This window comes from Carcharhinus amblyrhynchos, unplaced genomic scaffold (genome assembly GCF_965287045.1).
Source record: "Carcharhinus amblyrhynchos unplaced genomic scaffold, sCarAmb.v2.hapA chromosome_296, whole genome shotgun sequence".
In the NCBI taxonomy this organism is placed as follows: domain Eukaryota; kingdom Metazoa; phylum Chordata; class Chondrichthyes; order Carcharhiniformes; family Carcharhinidae; genus Carcharhinus; species Carcharhinus amblyrhynchos.
In genome coordinates this window covers 63,429-90,145 of record NW_027650036.1, presented here as the reverse complement: position 1 = coordinate 90,145, position 26,717 = coordinate 63,429, and the positions used below count along the sequence as shown (strand labels likewise).

General features: G+C 47.2%; 1 protein-coding gene across 1 annotated transcript in view; it reads right to left on the bottom strand.

Moving 5' to 3' along the window:
• The window catches only part of sytl3 (synaptotagmin-like 3), a 100,607-nt gene that overhangs the window by 56,643 nt on the left and 17,247 nt on the right, over positions 1 to 26,717 (bottom strand). Inside the window, exons 2-3 of the mRNA XM_080183470.1 lie at positions 24,900 to 25,115; positions 720 to 787 (exon numbers count right to left, since the gene is read on the bottom strand). Coding sequence (XP_080039596.1) covers positions 720 to 787; positions 24,900 to 25,115 — 284 coding nt within the window. The remainder of the gene's footprint in view (positions 1 to 719; positions 788 to 24,899; positions 25,116 to 26,717) is intronic.

The following is a 26,717-nucleotide window of genomic DNA, read 5'->3' as shown; positions in this document are numbered from 1 at the left end:
GGAGACGATGTTTCCTCTTTTGGGAGAATCTAGAATTAGGGTCATTGTTTTAAAATAAGGGGTCCCCATTGAAAATTAAGAGGCAATTCTTTTTCTCTCGGAGGGTCATGTGTCATTAGAACTCTCCTCCTGAAAAGACGATGGAAGCAGTCTTGTTAATATTTGCCACTTTCCGTTAGATCCCAGCAATTTTTAACTTTCTGTAAAGTCAGCTATCTGGAACCTTGTCAAATTCCAGATTGAAATGCATCAGATATGTAATTGATGCATACACATCTCTGACTTCTTGTTGGTTAAGGTCTCGGGCCCTTCCCAGTTGAACTCTCATCAGTTCTCATTATGGTGGGATATTTGGTGACTGCAATTGCTACCCCCAAATTCCATGACACAATGGAATGGGCTACTAACATATTCATACTCCCCACCACCGAACTGGAAAATGGCTACTGTAAAATGATCCTATGATTTTATGATTTGTTGTGAGGGACATTGAATACAGAAGTAGAGAGGTTACGCTTCAGTGATTCAGAGCACGAGTGAGATCATAGTTGGAGCATGCACTACGTACACTACTGGCCATCCTGGTGGTTATGGTGCTGAATTAGCAACCCAGAGGGCTAGATTCTCAACACAAATGCAAACTAAATTTAATAAATCTGTTGACATCTGAGCTAGCACAAGAAAGCAATGTGGGCAGTTAACAGCAGCATTCCAATTACCTTGCTCCTGGTGAAATTTCTTTGCTCTTTCTTCAATAAACCACTCTCCAGTTTTCACCTTCATCTGCCTGAAATACAGAATTATCATATATGGTTTCAAAAATTGGTTTTAAGCTCCAGTTCTTCTGGAACACTTTACCTTGTGTTACACAGGGGGAGCTATTTTCCATTAAATTGACTATTCTAAGAAATATAGTTCATCTCCAGTGCAGAAGGAGGCCATTCAGCCCATCAAGCCTGCACCAACAATAATTCCACCCAGGCCCTATCCCCATAAGACCATGTATTTATTTTAGTTAATCGCCCTGACACTAAGGGGCAATTTAGCATGGCCAATCCATCTAACCCACAGATCTTTGGACTGTGGGACGAAACCCAGAAGAAACCCATGCAGACATGGGGAGAATGTGTAGACAGTGACCCAAGCCAGGAATCGAACCAGGGTCTCTGGTGCTATGAGGCAGTGGTGCTAACCACTGTGCCACTGTGCTGCCCAACTGTAAGGAAAAATTTATTGAGTGAAAATGAGATAAATTATATTCAGTTACTTTTTTTTTAAACAGTACTTAGTGGCTAGCACTCTCTCAGAATCAAAAGGTTCATGTCTCATTCCGGTGCCTTGAGCCATCTTATATGACACTGTCTTTTGCCTGAGATATTAAAACACCACATGCTCTTCTGGGTGGGCATAAAAGATCCCACTGCACTATTTAAAAGAAAATGGGAGTTCCCTTGGTGCCTTAGTCAAAATTGAGCTCTTAAACATTATCACTAGACAAGAATTCAAAGGCCCAGCCATGTTCTGTTACCTGGTTTCAAATCCCACAACAGCAGGTGGTGGAATTTGACTTCAATAAAAAAATCTGGAATTAAAATTCTAATGATGACCACAAAACCATTGTCAATTGTTGCAAAAACCCATCTGATTCACCAATGTCCTTCAGGGAAGGAAATCTGCTGTTCTTACCTGGTCTGAATAACATGTGACTCCAGTTCCACAGCAATGTGGTTGACTCTTAAATGACCTAACAGTTCAAATGCAATTTGGGATGGGAAATTAATGAAAGGATGACACCCACAACCCATTAATGAATTAAAAACAAAGCACATCATTTGGTTCATATCATATTGGCATTTGTAGTATCTTGTACCTATGACTATATTTCAAAATTACTTCATTGCTGCAGTGTTTTAGGGCACCCTGAGGTCATGAAAATAGTTAATGCAATTTCTTTCTTTTATTGTCACATTCCTTGCAGTGAAACTGACAAACAAGTTTACAACTTTAGGTGATTGACAAGATATAACAGGCAGCACTTCCAAGAAGTCTGTAATGGAGCCTTCACTATATTAATTGTAGAATTACAGAGTGAAACAGCACAGAAACAAGCCCTTAAGCCCACCATGTCAAGGCTGATCATCAATACCAATCTATACAAATCCCATTTACCAGTACTTGATCAATAGCCTACTATGCCTTGACGATGTAAGTGCTCTCCAGATGCTGCTTACATGGTGCAAGAATACCTGCCTCCTCACCCTCTCAAGCTGCGTGTTCTAAATTTCCAACACCCTAAGGGCAAAAAAAGTTTTTTGCCTCAGTTCTCCTCTAAACTACTTACCCCTAACCTTTAAGCAATGACCTTTGGTCTTAAACACCTCTGCCATCGGCCAACAATTCATTTTTGTTGTGAAGTTGAGTTTGTGAAGTTGGAATTTGATATTGACAAAGATCTAAAAAATTGTAAAAAATGCTCGAGGTGAAAAAAGCATTGCATGGTCCCTTTAAAAGTTGGGGTTTTGTTTCAGTGCTTGCAGGTTTAAAATGCAAAGTACACAGAGAATCCAAGCTGAAACATTTATGTCAAAAAGTCAAATAGTAGCCTTGACAAGACAATCTGTCTTTTTTGAATTTTGCCCAATTTAAAGCAGTCACTCAACTACCAGGAACCTATATCATTTGAATGCGATGGTGTTGATAAAAAAGAAGACCAACCCTATTGTAGGAAAATTGATAGGTCAGCACAGGTAGAAAAGAGAGTGCAAGGGGGAACAACAAGGGATAGCAACTGCCACCTCTCAAGTCTTAAGAGGGAGAGAGAGCAAATGCCAGTTGCCAAAAACTAAGATTTATCAGCTCTCAACCAAGCCATCTTTATATATGTCTTAAGAGAACGTACCAACTAACCAGCAAAAGCTATCAAATCAAAAAGAACTTATAGACAGAGAGATCAACCAAGAAATTCCAGGAGGTCCCGAAAGATACAAAATCTGGTTGTATTTTTATTTGAGACTGAGTGAATTCTATTTTTTTTGGCTAATGAAAGGGTATTGTATTTATTTGAACAGCATTCCTTTAGAATCTTATCTTATTCAGTATGTTACTTGTTTAGTTAAAGTTCCCTGTTACTCAAATAAATAAATTAAGTGTTCATTTGAAGTGAGTGTCAGATATTTTTGTTAGTCAACAAATTAACATTATTGAAGGGCAGTTCACACCTTCCCATACACTTCTAACAGATTATGAGGCAAGGTATTCCTCTTTGGGCTGTGGCCAGACATGCCACCTAAAATGATGGTTTGCAAAAGCACGCCAGCATAATTGGACAAGCCCTGAAACAGACAGGCTACAGCCTCAAAAGAAATTGGACAGAGAGAAACAGGCTGCAACTGCAAGAGCTGGAATATGCAGGATATAGACATCTCCAGGACAAAGGACACTTATAGTCAAACTGGATTGTTTATCAGATATAGGAGCGCCGTAACTCCTTATTTCGGAGGGAGGTATGTGAATTACATGCCTCCAGCATCTACAGACATGGCTGTTGGGTGCACACCCAGATATTGGTATGGCAGCACCTGATTGGATCCTATCAATCAGGATGATCAAGTCCTGATCGATTGATTGGCAATGGCCAAAATGGTGCAAAAACCAAAGACGTATAAAGGGTGCTGCACAACAGAAGAATCTCTCTCTCACTCCCAACGAATGAACGACAATGGTGACCATCACCAGTAATGACGAGCACGAGGAGAGCCACCACAGCCAAGAAGGAAGGAAGACCAGAGCCAGAGTATCAGACCAGGCCAAAGGACAAGACTACAAGGAGGACTACAGAGACCAACACGCCAATAAAGGGCAATATCTGCCTGGGTACTTGCCAGTTACACAAAAGTTAAGTCAAAGTCTAGTATTAGACTTGAACTTTCGTATTCTGTAAGATAACTTACTATTGATTGGGTTGGTGATTAATAATTGTGTGTAAATATATGTTATTGCACTAGCTTTGTTCAGCATATAACTGTCAAAACAGACTGTGCAGCAGGCGCAGCAGTAACAGGGGTATTCACATTACTTTGCAAAAAGGGGGTCAACTTCCGGGTTGTAACAATTATGATCTACTCTATCTATGCCTCTCATTAATTTGTATACTTCTATCTGATCCCTCCTCAGCATCCTCAGAGAAAACAAACCCAGTCTATCCAGTCTCTCTTCATAGGTTATTACCACATAACATTCTGGTGAATCTCCTGTGCACTCTCTCCAGTGCAATCAAATTATTCCAACACTAAATGTGTGCAATATTCCATCCATGGCCTAACTAATGTTTTATAATGTCATTCCAAGATGTGTCCCTCCTCCGATAATCTATGTCCTGGCTAGTGAAGGCAAGCACTCCATATGCCTTCTTCGCCATCCTATCTGTGCTGCCATCTTCAAAATCTCTTTGTTCCTCAATATTCCCTGAGAACCGCAACCCTCCCCTTTGCCTCTTATTAACAAGCTAATTTTGGATCCAATTTGTCTTGAATTCTATGGGCTCCAACCTTTCCAACTAGCCTTCCATGCAGGACTTTGTCAAAGGCCTTACTGTAGTAACGGTGCTACCCTTATCAATATACTTTGTTACCTTTTCAAAAAACTCAATTAAATTAGTTAGACAAGATCTCCTACCAACAAATCCATGCTGACTATCCCTGGTGAATTCTCTTTTTCCAACTGTTGATTAATCCGGTCTCAGAATTTTTTCCAATAATTTCCTTACCATTGATACTAGATTAAATGGCCTGCAATTATCTGGCTTATCCCTGATGCCCTTCTTGAATTAAGGTCCAGATTAACTATCCTCCAGTCATTTGGCATTTATTGCATGCAGTTTTGGCCAACTGTATGCAGTTTTGTTCTCCTTATCTGACGAAGGATGTTCTTGCTCTGGCAGAGTGCTGAGAAGATTCACCAGGTTGAATCAGGACTAGAGGGCACAGCCTCAAGATAAAGGGGGGGGGCAGTTTAGAACAGAATTGAGGAGGAACTTCTTCACTTAAAGGGTGGTGAATCTCTGGAATTCTCTGCCCGTTGAAGTGGTGGAGGCTACCTCGCTAAATATATTTAAGACGCGGGTAGATAGGTTTTTGGTAGGTAAGGGAATTAAAGGTTATGGGGAAAAAGCAGGAAAGTGGAACTGAGCCACTTCAGATCAGCCATGATCTTATTGAATGGCGGGGCAGGCTCGAAGGGCTAGATGGCCTACTCCTGCTCCTATTTCTTATGTTCTTATGAATCCTGAGATGGCAGGATTGATGCATGAGTAGCGATTCAGTCAGTTAGGATTGTATTTGCTGGAGTTCTGAAAAATCGAAACATAAACGATTGGAGCAGGAGGCGGCCAGTTGGCCCTTTGAGCCTATGATCGCTGATCGTCCAACTCAGTAGATTAAATCTGCTTTCTCCTCATAACCTTTGATCCCATTTGCCCCAAATGCTATATCTAGCCGCCTGTTGAATACATTCAATGTTTACGCACTAACTACTTCCAGTGATAATGAATTCCACAGGCTCACCACTCTTTGGTGAAGAAATGTCTTCTCACCTCCATCCTAAATGGTGTACCCTGCATCTTCAGACTGTGACCCCTGATTCTGGACTCCCCACCATTGGGAACATCCTCCCTGTATCTACCTTATACAGTCCTGTTCGAATTTTATAAATCTCTATGAGATCCTCCCACATTCGTCTGAACTCCAGCAAAAACAATCCTAACCTAATCAATCTCTCCTCATACATCAGTCCTGCCATCCCCGGATTCAACCTGGTAAACCTTCGCTGCACTCCCTCGAGGGCAAGAACATCCTTCCTCAGCAAAGAAGACAAAAACTGCACACAATACTCGAGGTGCGGCCTCTCCAAGACCCAGTATAATTGCAATGACACATCCCTGCTCCTGTACTCAAAATCTCTCACAGTGAAGGCCAACATATCATTTGCCTTCTTTACTTCCTGCTGCATCTATATGCTTATCTTCAGGGACTGGTGCACAAGGGCACCCAGGTCCTACTGCATACTCCGCACTCCCAATTTACAGCTATTCAGGTAGTAAGCTGCCTTCTTGTTTTTGCTTCCAAAGTGAATAACATCACATTTATATGAGGGATAATCTCATAGGGGAAACCTGCAAAATTCTAACAGAACTAGATACGGAAGCTGTCAGAGCAGCTTTCTCAAAGGTTAACCCACGGAAAGCAGTTAGCCTGGATGGGGCACCCGGACGAGCACTCAGATCCTGTGTGGATCAGCTGGCGGGAGTATTTGTAGACATCTTCAACCTCACCTTACAACAATCTGAGGTCCCTACCTGCTTCAAGAAGATGACCATCATCCCGGTACCTAAGAGAAACCAAGCAGCTTGCCTTAATGACTAACAGCTGGTGGCTCTGACATCCACCATTATGAATTGCTTCAAAAGGCTCAACATGGCACGAATCAATTCCAGCCTCCCGGACTACCTGGATCCACTACAGTTTGCTTACCGCACAACAGATTCACAGCAGACGCCATCTCCCTGGTCCTGCACTCAGTCCTGAAATACCTAGATAACAAGGACACCTATGTCAGCCTCCTATTTATTCAACACCATTATTCCCATGAAACTCATCTCCAAACTCTGTGGCCTGGTCATCGGCACCTCCCTCTGCAACTGGATCCAGAACTTCCTAACTCACAGACCACAATCAATAAGGATAAGCAACAACACGTCCTCCACAATCATCCTCAACACCAGTGCCCCACAAGGTTGTGCCCGTAGTCTCCTATTATACTCCTTTACACCTATGACTGGCCAAGTACCCCTCCAATTTGATTTTCAAGTTTGCTGACAAAACCATCATAGTGGGTCGGATGTCAAAACAATGATGAGACAGAATACAAGAATGAGATAGGGAATCTGGTGAACTGGTGCGGTAACAATAATCTCTCCCTCAATGTCAACAAAACAAAGGAGATTGTTATCGATTTCAGGAAGCGTAAAGGAGAACATGCCCCTGTCTACATCGATGGGGATGAAGTAAAAAGGATCAAGAGCTTCAAGCTTTTAGGTGTCCAGATCACAAACAATCTATCCCAGTTCCCCCATACCGACATGTAGCTACGACTCTGTCACCAACTTTTACAGATGTATCACAGAAAGCATTCTTTCTGGTTGTATCACAGCTTGGTATGGCTCCTGCTCTGCCCAAGACAGAAGGAACTGCAAAAGGTCATGAATCAGCCTCCCATCCATTGACTCTGTCTAACTTGCAGCTGCCTCGGCAAAGCAGGCAGCATAATTAATGATGCCACTCACCCTGGACATACTCTCTTCCACCTTCTTCCGTCAGGGAAAAGACACAAAAGTCTGAGGTCATGTACCAACCAAATCAAGAACAGCTTCTTCCCTGCTGCCATCAGACTTTTGAATGGGCCTACCTCGCATTAGGTTGATCTTTCTCTATGCCCTAGCCATTCTGCACACTCTCGTTTCCTTCTCTATGAATGGCATGCTTTGTCTGTACAGTGCGCAAGAAACAATACTTTTCACTGTATACATGGGACAATAATAAATCAAATCAAATCAAACACCTTCTCCCAATAACGGATTATAGAGTGCCCCCTCACACCCCCAATTACAGAATGACCACCTCAACCCCTACCCCGGTTACAGAGAGCCTCCCTCATCTCCTCCTCCCAATTACAGAGTGTCCACTCAGCTCCTTCCCCAATACATCACCCTCAATTATGGAATGTCTCTCAACCCCTACCCTCGTTACTGAGTGTACCCTCACCTCCTACCCTAATTACAGATGTCCCCTCAGCTCCTCCCCTGATTACAGAGTTCCCAATTCACCACCCCCAATTACGGAGTCTCTCTCAACCCCTCCCCTCGATTAGAGTGTACCCTCACCTCCTACCCCAATTACAAAATGCCCCTTCACATCCTCCCCCCCCCATTTAGAGAGCCCCCTTCACACCCTCCCCGATTCAAGTGTCTCTCACCCCCTCCACCGATTCCAGAATGTCCCCCTCACCCCCTCCCCAATTACAGACTGTTGTTCACACCTTTTCCCCGACTAGTGTCTCTCACCCCTTCCATCCCATGATAGTGTGTCCTGCTCACCACCTCCCCGATTACAGAGTGTCTCTCACCGCCCCCTCCCCCCCCCCCGATTACACAGTGTCCTCCTCAGCCACTCCCCCCGATTACAGAGTGTCCCCACCTTACCACCATTAGTGGCCCCTCACACCCTCCTCTGATTACAGAGTGCCTCCCCCTTACCCCGTTCCCCCGATTACAGCCTCAACTCATCCCTCCCCCTGGTTACGGAGTGTCTCTCATTCCCTTCCCCCGATTACAGAATGTCCCCCTCACACCCTCCCCCCAAATACAGAATGTCCCCCTCACACCCTCCCCCCAAATACAGAATGTCCCCCTCACACCCTCCCCCCAAATACAGAATGTCCCCCTCATCCCGTTCCCCCTGATTACAGAGTGTGCCCTTCATCCCCTCTCTCGATTACACAGTGTCCCTTTCACCCCCTCCTTACAATTACAGTGTCTCTCATTCCCTCCCCTGATTACCAAGTGCCTCTCTCAAGCTCTCCCCCGATTAGAGCATATCCCCCTTCAGCCTCTTCCCCCCCACCCCGATTATAGTGCTTCTCACCCTCCAACAGACTACAGAATGTCCCCCCAACACCTCCCCCTGATTACAGAGTGTCTCCCTCACCATCTCTCACCCCCTCCCGCTGATTAGAGAGTCCCCCTCTCAGAGATTACAGTGCCCCCTTAATCCCTCCCCCAATTACAGAAAGTCCCCTCACCCCTTCCTCAACGGTTACAGAGTGACCCCTGACCCCCTCCCCCCGATTGCAGAGTCTTTCACCCCCTCCCCCCAATTACAGATATTCTCCTCGTCACTACCCAATGATTACAGTGTGTCCCCCTCACTATGATTCAGGCTGTCTCTCACCCCCTCTCCTGGTTACAAAATGTTTTTCAGCACTTCATCCTGACTACAGGCACCACCTCACCCGAGTATAGAGTGCACCACTCACACCCTCCCCTCATTTACAGACTGTCTCACCCCCTCCGTACTATTACAGTGTCTCTCACCTCCTCCCCCAATTACAGTGTCACTGGCCCCCATCTCCTCAGCCCCTTCTCTCTGATTGCAGATTGTCCCCTTCACCCTCTCTCCCGATTATAGAGCGCCCCCATGCCTTCCCCCCAAATACAGATTATCTCTCACCCCTTCCCCCGATTACACAGTGTCCCCTTCAGATTACAGAGTATACTCCACACCCCTCCCCCGATTCAAGAGTGCCCCCACAACCCTTACCCCGATTACACAGTGTGTCCCTCACCCTCTCCCCTATTAGAATGTCTCTCACACCCTTCCCCAATTAGTGTCACTCACCCCCTCCCCCCGATTACAGTGTCTCTCACCCCTTCCCCCGATTACAGAGAATCCGCTTCAACCCCTCCCCCCGATTACAGAGAGCACCCCCCCCCCTCACTCCTCCCCCCGATTACATTGTCCCCCCTTCATTACACAACGCCACTCAGTGGGAGGGGAGGATTTAGTCAATGGATCGGGGCGGAGGGGACAATGTAATCGGGGGAGGAGTGAGGGGGGCACTATGTAATCGGAAGGGGACATGAGGGGGGCAGGGTGTCCCCTCAACTCTTCCCCCCCAATTTCAGGGGGTTCCTAACCCACACCCCCAATTATAGTGTCCCCCTTAGTCCCTTCCCCCAATACAGAGACCCCCATCACCCCTTCCTCAACAATTACAGTGTCCCCCTGACCCCCAGCCCACATTACAAAGTATCATTCACCAGGTCTCCACAATTAGACAGACCCCTCACTCCCTCCCTCCAATTACAGACCACTTTCCTCACCATCTCCCCCGATTACAGACCCCTCACGCCCTCCCTCCAAATACAGATTATCACTCACCCCCTCCCCCCAATTACAGAGTATCCCCCTCATCCCTTCCCACCAATTATAGTGACCCCTCAACTCCTTCCCCAAATTACAGAGCATCTCTCACCTTTTCACCCCGAATATAGTGTCCCCCTCATGTGCTCCCCCCCGATTACAGTAACCTCTCACCCACTGCCCCGATTAGAGAGCATCTCTTACCCCCTCCTCCCAATTAGCGTCTTTTAGCCGCTTCCCCCAATTAGTGTTCCCCTTGCCACCACACAATGATTACAAGAACGTCCCCCTCACCTTCTCCTCCTGATTACGGTGCATCCCCTGAAGCCCTCCCCCCAATTAGTGTCTCTCACCACTTCTCCCCAATTAGAGTGTCCCCCTCAACCCCTCCCTGATTTCAGTGTCTCCAACCCCATCGCCCTAATTACAGAATTTCTCTCACACTTGTTGCCCCCGATAAAAGAGTGAGCATCTCATGACAATTACAGCATCCCCCTCACCCCTTCCCCTGATTACCATGTCGCCCTCACAAACCCCCCTCTGATTACAGGTTGCCAGCCCCAACCCCTCCCCCGATTAGAGTGCCCCCATTACCTCTCCCCCCAATTACAGAGTGTCCCTCACTCCCTCTCCTGAGTATAGGTTATCTTTCACCACAGCCGCCTCCCCCTGATTATCCATTGTGCCTCTCACTCCCTCCCCTGACTATAGATTATTTTTCATCCCCTCCACCCTGATTACGGAATTTCTCCCTCAATCCCCTCCCCCAATTACAGCATCCCCGTCACCCATTCTCCTGATTACCATGTCCCCTCACAAACCCCCAATTCCAGATTGCCAGCCTCAGCCCCTCGCCCCAATTACCAAGTGTCCCCATCACCCCTCCCACCAATTACAGAGTGTCCCTTACCCCACTCCATTACAGTGTCTCTCAACTCCCTTGCCCCAATTACCAAGTGTCCCCCTCATCTCTCCACCTCCCCAATTAGAGTGACCCCCCTCAACCCGTACCCTGGTTACAGAGTGTCTCTCATCCACCCCCCGATTACACAGTGTCTCTCACACACTCCCCAATTACACAGTGTCCCATTGACCCCCTCCACCTGATTAGAGTGTCCCCCGCACCATCTCCCCCTGACTACAGATTGTCCCTCACAACCCCAACCCCCGATTGCAGTGTGCCTCTCCACCCGCTCCCCCAATTACAGAGTGTCACTCACCCCCTCCCCCAATTACAGAGTGTCTCTCACCCCTCCTTACCCTGATAAGTGTCCCCCTTTTTCCCTTCCTCAATTACAGTATTCCCAGCGCCCACCCCACCCTCCCCGATTACAGGATGTCCCACTCACCCCCGTCCCTGATTATAGGGTAGCTCGATTTCAGATTGTCGGCCTGAGGCCCTCACCCGCCAATTACAAAGTGTCTCTCACACCCTGCCACTGATTACAGATTGTCCCTCACCTCCTCCTGACAATTATAGACTGTTTCTCACCCCCTTCCGATGACTATAGCATGTCTCTCACCCCCCTCAGCAATTACAGCGTGTCTCTCAGACCCAACCCCTATTCCAGAGTATCCTCCACACCCCCAATTCCAGACTGTCCCCTTCACCCCTTCTCCCCGATTACAGAGTGTTCCCCCACAACCCCTGATTACACATTGTGCCCCTCACTCCCTCCCCCGAGTATAGGTTATCTTTCACCCTCTCCACTCCGATTACGGAATTTCCCCCTCACCCCCTCCCTCTGATTACAGACCATCCCCCTCACCCTCTCCCCTGATTACAAAGCATCCCCCTCAAGCCCTCCCCCAAAATACAGATTATCTCTCACAGCCTCCCTCTGATTACAGAGTGCCCCCTCACCCCTTCCCGCTGATTAGAGTGTCCCCCTCACTCCCCACCAATTACAATGTGTCCCCTCACACCTCCAATTACAGATTGTCGGCCTGAGCCCCCTCCCCCTGATTACAGAGTGCCCCCCTCATCCCCACTGACTAATCACAGAGTGCCCCCCTCATCCCCTCCCCTCAATTTCAGAGTCTCTCATCCCTTCCACTCAATTGCAGAGAGTCTCTCATCCCCTTCCCCAATTACAGAGTGTCTCTCACCCCTTCCCCCTCCGATTACAGAGTGTCGCCAACCACCCCTACCCCGATTATACAGTTTGCCCCTCACCTACTCCCCTGATTACAGTGTCTCTTACCCAGTCCCCCAATTACACAGTGTCTCTCACCCACTCCCCAATTACAGATTGTTCCCCTGACCCCTTCCACCATGATTACAGGGTATCCCTCTTACCCCATCCCTCTGATTACAGATCATCCCCCTCACCCTCTCCCCCTAATTACAGAGCATCACCCTCATGCCCTCCCCCAAATACAGATTATCTCTCACCCCATAGCCCCGATTACAGAATATCCCTCTCACCCCTTTCCTGCTAATTAGAGTGTCCCCCCATCCCCTCCCCCGATTACAGAATTTCAGAGTGTCCCCTCACGCCTCCTGTCATAGGTTGTCGGCCTGAACCCCTCCCCACCAATTACAGAGTGACCCTCTCATCACCTTCACCCGATCAGAGTATCTCTCACCCCTTCCCCCCAATTACAGAGAGTCTCTCACCCCACTCCACTCAATTACAGAGTCTCTCACCCCCTCCCCCAATCACAGAGTGATCCCCTCACCACCACCGAACAATTCCTGGGTGACTCTCTCATACCCTCTCCCCCGATTACAGAGTGTCCCCATCACCCGATTAGAATCTCTCCCTCAACCCCTCCCCCGATTAGAGTGTCCCCCTCATCTCTGCCCTCCATTACAGTGTCACTCACACCTCCCCACGATTACAGACCATTTCCCTCATCCCCTGCATCCCGATTCAGTGTCCTCCTCAGACCCTCCCCCAATTACAATGTACACCCCTCATCCCCTCACTCTGATTACAAACTGTCCCCCTCACCCTCTCCACGATTACAGTGCGTCTCCCTGAAGCCCTCCCCGATTTCAGTGTCTCCAACCCCCTCTCCCTGATTACAGCGTGTCTCTCATCCCCCTCACCCTGATAAAAGAGTGTGCATCTTACCTCCTCCCCCAATTAGTGTCCCCTCACGCATTCCCCTGATTAGTGTCCCCCTCACAAACCCCCCCTCCCCCCAATTACAGATTGTCAGCCTCAGCCCCTCCCTCCCTGTTTACAGGGTGCTGCCTCTCCCCCTTCCCCCCGATTACAGACCATCTCCTTGATTACAGAGCATCTCTTACAAAGAGACTCCTGCAATTACAGTATCCTCCTCAATCCCACCTCCCGATAACAGATCTTCCCCTCACCACCACCCAACGATTACATAGTGACCCTTCACCCCCCGATTACAGTGTCTCTCACCCCCTCCTCCAGATTACAGTGAGTCTCTCACCTACCCACCAATTACAGTGTGTCCTCAACAACCCCCCTCCCGGTTACAATGTTCCCCTCACCACCACCCAGTGATTACAGAGCGGCCTTTTCACCCGCTCACCCTGATTACAGTGCATCACCCTCATCACCTCACCCCGATTATAGACTGCTTCTCACTCCCACTCCTGATTAGTATTTTTCAGCATGTCACCTGATTATACTGCCCCCTCACACCTCACCTGATTACAGAGTTTGCCCCTCACCCCCTCCCCCAATTACAGAGTGCACACTCAATCCCTCCATCCAATTAGTGTCTCCTGACCCCCTCCCCCCGATTCCTGAGTTACCCCCTCACCCCCGCCCCCTCTCCGGTTACTGAGAGATCCCCCCCCCCTGATTACAGAGTGCACACCCAATCTCTCCCTCTGATTCCAGACTTACCCCCTCAACCCCCTACTCCAGTTACTGAGTGACCCTGAGTGACCCCCTCATCCCCTCCCACTGATTACAGAGTGCACACTCAATCCCTCCATCCAATTAGCGTCACCTCATCCCTCCCCCCGATCCCAGAGTTACCCCCTCACGCCCCCCACTCCGGTTACGGAATGACCTCCTCATCCCCTCCCACTGATTACAGAGTGCCGACTTAATCCCTTCTCCCAATTACAGAGAGTCCCCCGACCTACTCCGCCGTTTGCAGAAGGTCCCCCTCACCACCTCCCTCCGGTTCCAGAGTTAGCCCTTCACACCCGCCCCCTGATTACAGAGTGTCCCCCTTATCTCCTGCCCCCGATTACAGAGAGTTCCCCTCACCCCCTCTCTTCTGTTACAGAGTGACTCCCTCATTCCCTCCCCTCAGTTACAGAGTGTCCCCCTCTTTGCTCCCCCAATCACAAAGTGTCCCCTGCAACTCCTCCCTCCGATTACAGAGGTCTCCCTCACTCTCTCCCCCCGTTAAGGTGTGCCCTCATCACCCCCTCCCCTCATTTGCAGTGTGTCCTCCTCACCCCCTCCCTCCGGTTACAACGTGACCCTCTCATCACCAGCCCCCCTGCCATTACAGAGTGCACTCCTCATCCTTTCCCCCGATTGCAGTGACCCCATCACCTCTGATTACAGAGTGTCTCTCACCCCATCCTGATTACATAATCCCCCCAGCCCCTCCCCGATTACAGAATGTCACCCTCACCTCCTCCTTCTGAATACAGCATGACCCCTTCATCTCCTCCTCCCGATTACAGCATGTTCCTCTCATCTCTCCCCCATTGCGGTGTCCCCCTCAACCCCAACCCTGATTACAGAGTGCCCCCTCACCCCCCACCCCGATTACAGACAGTCCCTCTCACCCCATTCCCTCAGTTGCAAAGTTTCTCCCTCACCCTCTCCCCCGATTAGTGAATATCTTTCACCCACCTCCCTCCCAATTAGTGTGCCCTCCTCAGCACCTCTCCTGATTAGTGTCTGCCCACCCCAATCCTCCGTTTACAGACTGTCCCCCTCACCCTGTCCCTGATTACAGATATTCTCTCACCCCCTCCCCCGATTACAGTGGGGGAGGGGAACACTGTAATCGGAGGGAGGGGTTGCAGGGGACACTTTGTAATTGGGGGAGGGGGACAATTACAAAGTGTCCCCTGCAACCCCTCCCTCCGATTACAGATTATCTCTCACACCTTCCCCGTTTGCAATATGCACTCCTCACTCCCTCCCTCCAGTTATACAGTGACCCCTCACCCCTCCCCTGATTACAGAGTGCACCACTCATTTCCTCCCCTGAGTACAGAGTGTTCCCCTCACTCTGTCCCTCTGAATACAGAGTGTCCCCCTCACCACCTCCCCTCATTTGCCATGTGTCCTCCTCACCCCCTCCCTCTGGCTACAGAGTGCACCCCTCAACCCCTCCCCCAGATAACAGAGTGTCTCCCTGACACCTCCTCCGATTCCAGAGTTACCCCCTCATGCCCTCCCACCGATTACAGAGTGTCCCACTCATCCGCTCTCCCGATTATAGATTGTCCCCCTCACATCCCCCCAAATTACAGATTGTCGGCCTCATCCTCTCTGCCTGATTACAGAGTGCCCCCTCACTCCCTCCTTCCATTACAGAGTGTCTCCCTCACCCTCTCTCTCCCCGATTACAGAGCATCTCTCACCACCGCCCCCCCCCCACATTACAGTGTGTCCTCCTCAGCACCACCACCAATTACAGAGTGTTCCCCTACCCCCCCCAACCCTCCAGCTACAGACTGTCCCCCTCACCCCGCCCCCAATTACAGATTTTGTCTCACCTCCTCTCCTGATTACAGAGTATCCGCCTCACGTCCTTCCCTTGATTACAGAGTGTCCCCCGCAACCCCTCTACCTCATTACAGATTACCCTCTCCCTCCATTTGCAGCATTTCCTCTTTACCCTCTCCTTCCGGTTACAGAGTGACCCCCTCACTCTCTCCTCCTAATTACAGAGTGCATCCCTCATCCCCTCCCCCAATTACAGTGTCCCCTCATCTGCTCCCCCAATTAGAGTGTCCCCCTTACTCCCTCCCCCCAATTACAGCGCGTCCCCCTTATCTCCTCTCCCCAATTACAGCATGTCCCCTTACCCCTCCCCCTGATTACAGTGTCCCCTTCAGCCCCATTACAGGCTGTCCCTCTCACCCCCACTCCCCATTACAGATTTTCTCTCACCTCCTCCCCCAGTGAGTGTCCCCTTCCCCCCGATCACAGAGTGTCCCCTGCAAACCCTCCCCCGATTAGATTGTCCCTCGCCCCCTGCCCCTGTTTGCAGTGTGTTCTCCTCACCCCCTCAATCTGGTTACAGAGTGACCCCCCCCCCCCCCCCCACCACCCCCTCATCCCCTCCCCGTGATTACAGAGTGCACCACTCATCCCCTTCCCGATTACAGTGTCCCCCTTATCCGCTCTCCCAATTACAGCATCCCCCTTATTCTTTTTCCCGAGTAGTGTCCCTCTCATCTATTCCCCTGATTACAAAGTGTCCCACTCATTCCCTCCGAATAAAGTTTTCCCCTCACTCTTTCTGAATACAGAGTGTTCCCTTCACTCTTTCCCTCTGACTACAGAGTATCCCCCTCACCCCCTCTCTCCCATTACACTGTTTCCCCTGACCCCTTCCCCCCATTTTGCCATGTATCCTCCTCGCTCCCCCCCCACCCCCCCGGTTACAGAATGCGCTCCTCATCCCCTCCCCCAAATAACAGACTGTTCCCCTCATCGCCTCCCCCGATTAGTGTCCTCCTCATCCATTTCCCCAATTACAGAATGTCCCTCTCACAACCGCCCCCCTCGATTACAGATTGTCGGCCTCACTCTCTCCACCCGATTACAGTGTGTTCTCCTCACTCCCTCCACCCGATTACAGAGTGTGCCCCTCACCCCCTCCCCCAATTACAGTGTCCCCTTCACCCCCTCCCTGATTACAAGGTGTCCCACTCACCTCCTCCCCAATTACAGAGTATTAAAGCCATAGTATTAGAGGCTTGGATGGAGAGAAATTTGTTGAGTGTATTCAGGAGGAATTTCTCATTCAGTATGTGGATGGCCCGATTAGAGAGGGGGCAAAATGTGACCTTCTCTTGGGAAATAAGGAAGGCCAGGTGACAGAAGTGTTATGAGGGATCACTTTGGAACCAGTGACTGTAACTCCATTCATTTTAAGATAGCAATGGATAATGATAGGTCTGGCCCAAAAGTTAAAATTCTAAATTGGGGCAAGACCAATTTTGGTATCAGGCAGGAACTTTCAACAGTTAATTGGAGGGAGCCTGTGGGAAGGCAAAGGGACATCTGCTAAGTGGGAGGCTTTCAAAAGTGTGTTAACCTGAGTTCAGGGTAAGCACATTCCTCTGAGAATGAAGGGCAAGTCCGGTAGAAGTAGGGAATACCTGGATGACTTGGATATCAAGGCCCTGGTTAAGAAAAAGAAGGAGGCACGTGGAATGCATACGCAGCTGGGATCAAGTCAATCCCTTGAAGAGTATAGAGGGTGTAAGAGTAGAATTAAGAGAGAAATTAGGAGGGCAAAAAGGGGGCACATGATTGTTTTGGCAGATAAGGCAAAGGAGAATCCGAAGAGCTTCTACAAATACATAAAGGGCAAAAGAGTAACTAGGGAGAGTGTAGGACCTCTTAAGGATCAGCAAGGTCCTCTATGTGTGGATCCACAAGAGATGGGTGAGATCCTAATTGAATATTTCTCATCTGCATTCACTGTTGAGAAAAGCATTGATGTTAGGGAACTTGGTGAAATAAATAGTGATGTCTTGAGGAGTGTACATATAACAGAAAAGGAGGTGCTGGAAGTCTTGAAGCCCATCAAGGTAGATAAATCCCCGGGACCTGATGAAGTGTATCCCAGGACACAATGGGAGGCTAGGGAGGAAATTGCGGGTCCCCTTGCAAAGATATTTGAATCATCAATAGTCACAGGTGAGGTGCCTGAAGATTAAGAAGGGCTATAAAGAAAAGCCTGGGAACTATAGGTCAGTGAGCCTCACATCTGTAGTGGGTAAGTTGTTTGAAGGTATTTTGAGAGACAGGATCTACAGACATTTAGAGACGCAAGGGCTGATTAGGGATAGTCAGTATGGCAATCTAATGCAGAGTGGAAAATCATGTCTCACAAATTTAACGGAGTTTTTTTGAAGAGATAACCAAGAAGGTAGATGAGGGCAGTGCAGTTGATAACAAAAGAGAAAATACTGGATAATCTCAGCAGGTCTGGCAACATCTCTAGGAGAGAAAACAGCTGATGTTTCAAGTCCAGATGATCCTTTTTCAAAGCAGTGAAGTTGATGTTATCAACATGGACTTTAGCAAAGCCTTTGACAAGGTACCACATGGTACCTCGCAGAGGGTTAAATCTCATGGGATCCAGGGTGACATAGCCAAATGGTACAAAATTGGCTTGATGACAGAAGACAGAGCATGGTTGCAGAGGGTTGTTTTTCAAACTGGCATGCCTCAGGGATCAGTGCTGGGTCCACTGTTATTTGTCATTTATATTAATAATTTGGATGAGAATTTAGTATGCATGGTTAGTAAGTTTGCAGGTGACACCAAGATTGGTGGCATAGTGGACAATGAAAAAGATTAACTAGGATTGCAACGGGATCTTAGTCAATTGGGCCAGTGGGCTGATAAATGACAGATGGAGTTTAATTTAGATAAAAGTGAGGTGATGCATTTTGGTCAATCGAACTAGGGCAGCACTTACTCAGTTAATGGTAGGGTGTTAGGGAGAGCTTTAGAACAAAGAGATCTAGGAGGACAGGTTCACAACTCATTGAAAGTGGAGTACGGACAAGGTGGATAGTCAATGTCTTTTCCCAAAGGTAAGGGAGTCTAAAACTAGAGGGCATAAATTTAAGGTGAGAGGGTAGGGACACAAGTGTGGAGAAGGGCAATTTTTTCACACAGAGGGTGGTGAGCGTCTGGAACAAGCTGCCAGAGGTAATAGTAGACGCAGGTACAGTTTTATCTTTTAAAAAGCATTTAGATAGTTACATAGGTATGTTGGGTATAGAGGAATATGGGCCAAATGTAGGCAACTGGGATTAGCTTAAGGGTTTTAAAAAAAAAGGGTGGCATAGACACATTGGGCCGAAAGGCCTGTTTCTATGCTGTAAACCTCTATGACTCTATGACTGTATTCCATCAGGCCCTGGGGACTTGTCTACCTTAATGTTTCTCAAGAGCCCCAATATCTCCTCTTTTTTGATCTCAACATGACTCAAACTATCTACACATCCTTTCCCAGACTCATCATCCACCAACTCCTTCTCTTTGGTGAATTCTAACACAAAGTACTCATTTACTATCTTGGAGCCTTCTGGCTCCAAGCATAGATTCCTTCTTGTCCTTGAGTGGACCAACCCTCACCCTGGCTACCCCCTTACTCTTTACATATGTATAAAAAGCCTTAGGATTTTCCTTAATCCTGCTGGCCAATGCTTTTTCGTGACCCCTTTTAGCCCTCCTTACTCCTTGCTTCAGTTTTTTTCTACTTTCCTTGTATTCATTTCACTTGCTTCGTGTGTTCCTTTTCCTCTTTGACTAGGCTCACAATATCTCTTGTTGTCCGAAGTTCCCAAAACTTGCCATACTTACCCTTACAGGAATGTACCAGTCCTGAATTCCTATCAACTTACACTTGAAGGCCTCCCACATGCCAAATGTTGATTTGCCCTCAAACACCTACCCCCAATCTACATTCTTCAGTTCTTGCCTAATATTGTTATAATTAGCCTTCTCCCAATTTAGCACCTTAACTTGAGGACTACACTTATTTTCATCCATCAGTACCTTAAAGCTTACTGAACTGTGGTCACTGATCCCAAGCTGCTCCCTTACTGAAATACTGATGACCTGGCTGGGCTCATTCCCCAATACCAGGTCCTGTATGGCCTCCTCCCTAGTTGGACTATCTACATACTGTTTCAAGAAGCACTTCTGGATGCTCCTTACAAACTCTGCCCCATCCACGCCAGTAGTATTAAGTGAGTCCCAGTCAATGTAGGGGAAATTAAAATCTCTCACCACAACAACCCTGTTACTTCTATACCTTGCCAAAATCTGCCTACATATCTGTTCCTCTGTCTCCCGCTGGCAGTTAGGTGGCCTATAGTAAACCCTCAACATTTCCTTTCCTATTCTTGAGCTCTACCCAAACTTTCTGAACAGGCTGAGTGAGTGGGCATATGCATTACAGATGCAGTATAATGTGGATAAATGTTAGGTTATCCACTTCAGCAGCAATATATAAAGGCAGGTTATTATTTGAATGGGTATAAATTGAAAGAGGTGGATACTCAGCCAGACTTTGATGTCCTCGTGCATCAGTCGCTGAAAGCAAGCATGCAGGTACAACAGGCAATAAAGGAGGCAAATGGTATGTTTACCATCCGAATGAGAGGATTTAAGTATACGGATAGGGGTGTTTTGCTACAGTTGAATAGAGCATTGGTGATGCCACACCTGGAGTATTGTGTGCCGTTATGATGTCCTTATCTGAAAAAGGATGTCCTTGCTATAGAGGGAGTGCAGTGAAGGTTTACAAGGCTGATTCCTGGGACGGCAGGTCTGTCATATGAGGAGAGACTAAGTCAGTTAGGATCATATTCACTGGAGTTTATTTAGAGAGCGAGAGGGGTTCTCATAGAAACTTATAAAATTCTAACAGGATTAGAAAGGGTAGATTCAAAAAGAATGTTCTGATGGTATGGAATCCAGAACTAGGGATCATAGTTTGAGGAAAAGGGGTAAACCTTCTGGGAAATTTAGAGGGACAGGAAGTATTGAGGAAGCGGGAGGGAGGGCTGCTAAAGGACTTATGGCTGATATTTTTCTCATCCCTATTCTCCTACCTTTTTCCCATAACGCCTGCTCCCCTTATTAATCAAGAACCTATCTATATCTACCTTAAAGACACTCAATGACCTGGTTAGGAGAGGGGGCAAAGGAGTGGCAGTTGGAATACAATGTGGAAAGGTTATGCACCTCGGAAGGGGGAATGGAGGCATAGGCTATTTTCTAAATGGGAAAATGCTTAGGAAACCAGAAACACAGAGGGACTTGGGAGTCATTGTTCAAGGCTCTCTTATGGTTAACGTGCAGGTTCAGTCGGCAGTTAAGCAGGCAAATGCAATGTTAGCATTCATGTTGAGAGGACTAGAATACAAGAGCAGGGATGTACATCTGAGGCTATATAAGGTTGTGGTCAGACCCCATTTGGAGTATTGTGAGCAGTTTTGGGCCCCATATCTGGGAAGGATGTGCTGGCCGTGGAAAGGGTCCAGAAGAGGTTCACAAGAATGATCCCTGGAATGAAGAGCTTGTCGTATGAGGAACGGCTGGGGAGACTGGGTTGGTATTCGTTGGAGTTTGGAAGGATGAACAGTTGACGAAGGACGAGCCGTTGATGTCGTCTATATGGATTTCAGTAAGGCGTTTGACAAAGTCCCTCATGGTAGGTTGGTACAGAAGATTAAAGCTCATGGGATACGTGGTCAGGTATCTAGATGGGTAGAGCACTGGCTTGCAAAGAGGAGTCAGAGAGTAGTAGTGGAGGGGTCTTTTTCTAGCTGGAGGTCTGTCACTAGTGGTGTGCCGCAGGGCTCGGTACTGGGACCTCTTCTCTTTGTAGTGTATATAAAGGATTTGGAAGAGCAAATTTGCTGATGACACCAAGATGGCTGGATTGGCGGGCAGTGAGGAGCAGTGTCTGGCAATACAGCGGGATATTGATAGGCTGGTTGATTGGGCAGATACGTGGCAAATGGAGTTTAATCCGGATAAATGTGAGGTGATGCATTTTGGCCGGAATAATGTAGGGGGGAGTTATATGATAAAGGGTAAGCCCGTAAGGAGTATAGAATCGCAGCGAGACCTGGGGGTGCAAGTGCACAAGTCTTTGAAGGTGGCAGTGCAAGTGGAGAGTGTAGTAAAGAAAGCCTATGGTACGTTAGCCTTTATAGGAAGGGGTATAGAATATAAGAGCTGGAGTCTAATGTTGCAGTTGTACAGAACGTTAGTTAGGCCGCATTTGGAGTACTGCGTCCAGTTCTGGTCGCCTTACTACCGGAAGGACATGGAGACTCTGGAGAGAGTGCAGAGGAGGTTTACCAGGATGTTGCCTGGTATGGAAGGACTGGGGTATGAAGAAAGATTGAATAAATTGGGGCTCTCTTCCCTTGAAAGACGCCGACTGAGGGGGGATCTAATAGAGGTATATAAGATTATGAACAGTATAGATAGAGTAAACAGAGGTAAGCTATTTCCTATGATAGAGACACGTAGGACAAGGGGCCATGGACTTAAGGTGAGGGGGGAGAGGTACAACACAGATATTAGAGGGAGGTTTTTCACACAGAGGGTAGTGGGGGTATGGAATGCTCTGCCAAGTAAGGTAGTGGAGGCAAACACGCTAGAGTCCTTTAAGAGTAACTTAGACAAGCACATGACTGAGTTGGAGATGGGTGGATATAGGAGATCCTTTTAAATAAGGGTCATTAGCATTGGGGTGTCCCTGGTAATGTAAATGGGTATAGTATGATAATAATGTTTTTTCTTTTTTCATTCACAGGTTTTAAGTCGGTCTACCTCGTGTCCAACGAGGGGCATACACGCGATGGGTCGTACTGGGGCTGCTCTTGGTTGTTCGAGATTGGCCTAGTGCTTCATGTCATTAGTGTGTGCCTGAACTGGACAAGATACTGGGCAAGACGACAGCTCAGTGACTATCGCTGATTGCTGTGCAGACACATGGGTTTGGGCCGGTGTCTGTGGGAGTTTGCGCATTCTCCCCGTGCTTGCGTGGGTTTTCTCTGGGTGCTCCGGTTTCCTCCCACACCCCAAAGATGTGCTGTTAGGCTGATTGGCAGGAATAAATTGTCCCTAGATCAGTTTCCCTCAATCTGGATGGCCATAACACATTAGATAGGGGTCGTGGGTAGAGAGGTGGACTGGTGGTGTTGAGATGGCGGCGCGGGCTTGTTGGGCCGAAGGGCCTGTTTCCTGGGCTGATTTTGTTCTTTGTTCTTTGAATCTTATTGAAACTTACCGCGAGGCCTGGATAGAGTGGATGTGGAGAGGATGTTTCCACTAGTAGGAAAAACTAGAACCCGAGGGCACAACCTCAGGCTAAAGGGACGATCCTTTACAACAGAGATGAGGAGGAATTTCTTCAGCCAGAGAGTGGTGAATCTGTGGGAGTCTTTGCCGCAGAAGGCTGTGGAGGCCAGGTCATTGAATATCTTTAAGGTAGAGATAGATAGGTTCTTGATTAATAAAGGGATCAGGAGTTATGGCAAGGCAGGGGAATAGGGATGAGAAAAATATCAGCCATGATTGAATGGCGGTACAGACTCAATGGGCCGTATGGCCTAATTCTGCTCCTATGTCTTATGCCTTATGGACTGAGATGAGAAATTTCTTCACCCAGAGAGTGAAGAATCTGTGGAACTCACTACCACAGAAAACAGTTGAGGCCAAAGCATTGTGTGATTTCAGGGAGGGATTAGATATAATACTAGGGGCTAAAGGGATCAAGGGCTGGGGGGTGGGGGGGTGAAATCAGGAGACTAAATTTGATGACCAATCATGATCAAAATGAATGGAGCAGGCTCAAAGGGCTGAATGGCCTACTCCTGCTTCTAGTTTCTATGTTTCAGTTGATTATAGAGGAGTGAAAAGTAAAGTTTATTTATTAGTCACAAATAAGGCTTAGAATGAAGTTACTGTGAAATCCCCCTAGTCGCCACACTCCGGCGCTATTCAGATCAATGCACCTAACCAGCATGTCTTTCACTGGAGCACCCAAAGGAAACCCATGCAGACAGAGGAAGAATTGCAAACTCCATATAAGCCGGGAATCGAACCCAGGTCCCTGACACTGAAGCACCCTACATGAGATGCATTCACACCTGAATTTGCCATCAGCCATTCCTAGTGTTTGCATAGTGGTGTTGCTCAGAAATGGAAAGGATAGGGAAAGCAAAGGAAATGGTGGATGCTGAACATGGCTCAATGACATTACTCTCACACTTTTGGGAAAAGCCAAGTTGCAGAGTTCTTATAGCAATTTATTTTGCTCATTGCCCTGCTAGTGCTGCCATCCTTGGTTGGAGACATTCTTGTACATAGAACATTTCAGTGCAGTACAGGCCCTTTGGCCCTCGATGTTGCGCTGACCAGTGGAACCAATCTAATGACCCTCTAACCTAAACTATTCCATTGTTATCCATATGCCTATCCACTGACCATTTGAATGCCCTTAAAGTTGGCGAGTCCACAACTGCTGCAGGCAGGGCATTCCACGCCCTTACTACCCTCTGAGTAAAGAATCTATCTCTGACATCCGTCCTATAATTACCACCCCTTAATTTAAAGCTATGTCCCCTCGTGTTAGCCATCACCATCCGAGGAAAAAGGCTCTCACTGTCCACCCTATCTAACCCTCTGATCATCCTGTATGCCTCAATTAGGTCACCTCTTAACCTTTTTCTCTCTAATGAAAATAATCTCAAGTCCCTCAGCCTTTCCTCATAAGACCTTCCCACCATACCAGGCAACATCCTGGTAAACCTCCTCTGCACCCTTTCCAATGCCTCCACATTTTTCTTATAATGCGGCGACCAGAACTGTACAATACTCCAAGTGCGGCCGCACCAGAGTTTTGTATAGTTGCAACATGACCTCACGGCTCTGAAATTCAATCCCTCTACCAATAAAAGCTAACACACCTTCTTAAAAACCTTATCAATCTGGGTGCCAACTTTCAGGGAGCTATGCACATGTACACCGATATCTCTCTGCTCGTCAACACTACTAGGTGTTGTAGGTTTGATCATTCTGACCACCTGCCATCTGAGTATGTGTTGTCTGGTTATATGATATCTGATCAAATGACAACACAACCTGTTGCAGTCTATAGCTTGAATATAGCTGTATATTGAATTGACATAGGAACTCTCAATACCTAACGAGAAATGTGAGATGTATTTTGAGAAGTTCTTACCCATGAGCATGACACACTGTGCATCTCCAGGCTCCATTGATTTTGTACACACAGCATTGGCTGCACACTTTGTGACTGCAGATACTACACACCACACCAACATTAAACACCAACCCTAGCGTGGTCTGACATCGAGCGCAGGATCGGATACTGTATTCCCGGCTGGATACTTTTGCCCCCTTCCTCCGAATTTCTTGATATTCCAATTTTAACTTCCTGCATAAAAAGGAAGCAGCATTTTCAGTGGCACAAACTGATCACAGACACAAGGACATGGTGCAGTCAACATTACTTTTCTTCGTAAAAATGAAAACTGAAAAGTGAAACTTTATTATTGTTTGTTACAGTCAAACTGCTAGGGTGGTACCACTTTTGTGATATAATAATTTCATTGTAATTTTTATCTATTGCCAAACATATTCAACATATTTTGGTGTAGAAACAAAACAAAGAATGCTGCAAAATAAAAATCAGCAAATCTGGCAGCATCTGTAGGGTGAGAAACAGCTAGTGCCGCGTCTATATGACTCTTCTTCAGAACTACATAAGGGAAAATGCATTGGATTATATATTGCATGATAGGGATTGGAACAGCTGGAACAGAGTAGAGCCAGGAGAGATTGCAACAAAGACACAGCAAAACTTAACAAGTAACAAATGGAGGAAGGGAGGGGTTTCTGCATAGTAACAATGTGTTTGGAATATAAAAATAGGGTTACGATGGAAGAAAAAGGTTACAGTCTAAAGTAATTGAATTCAGTGTTGAATCCCGAGGGTTTTGACATGCCTAATTAAGAGATGAGGCCACAGTGCAGGTGCCAGAGGTTTGAAGTGGTTCCACTTTTCAAGAAAGGTTCTAGAGATAAACCAGGGATTAACAGAGCAGTGAATTTCACATCAATGGTAGAAAAACTATCAGAGAAAAATTTGAAGGAGTAAAATACCTTTCCACTTGGAAAGATAAGGTTTGTTCAGAGAAAGTTCATCGAACAAAGTTAATTGAATGTTTAGGAGGAGACTGGGTGTGTAGATGAGGGTAAGGCAATTGATGTAGTTTTTATGGGTTTCAGCAAAGCTCACAAGGGACCGCATGGGAGACTGATGAAGAAGGTGTAATAATTCTGACTGGAAAAGGAACAATATTTTATTCTTAAATCAAAACTTAAACACAACTTTATGGTTTATGAGTCACATTCAGGGCAATAGATCATTGGATCCACTCAGTGTTCTGCCTTATCAAGGGCTTGGGAGATAAGTTCTGGGTAGGCAATCACCTATTACACAGGAACTCATATTCCACAAGTCCCAGAGGGAGATCAATCAGGGATTCCTGAAGGTTATCACACCCCTCTCCCTCTGGATCCAAGAGTTCCCCCTCCATCCTAAAGCGTTGGGGCTGTCATATTTTTCCCAAGGCCTTCTTTCCATTGCATACTCAGTCTGATTAAGGGGATTATACTAACAGGCATCATCTCTTCCTCGATGAACATTGAAGTTTCATTGTAGGTGGCTCACACTCGGCATTGATCTCTAACTGTGACTCCGACACCTCTAATTCCATTTTTTTAAATTTATTCGTGGGCGCCACTGGCTGGCCAGCATTTATTGCCCATCCTTAACTGCCCTTGGGGGTGGGGGGTAACTGAGAGTCAACCACATTGCTGTGGCTCTGGAGTCACATGTAGGCCAGACCAGATAAGAACGGCAGATTTCCTTCCCTAAAGGACAATCAGTAAGCCAGATGGATTTTTCCAACAATCGACAATGGTTTCATGGTCATCAGCAGATTCTTAATTTCAGATTTTTTTATTGAATTCA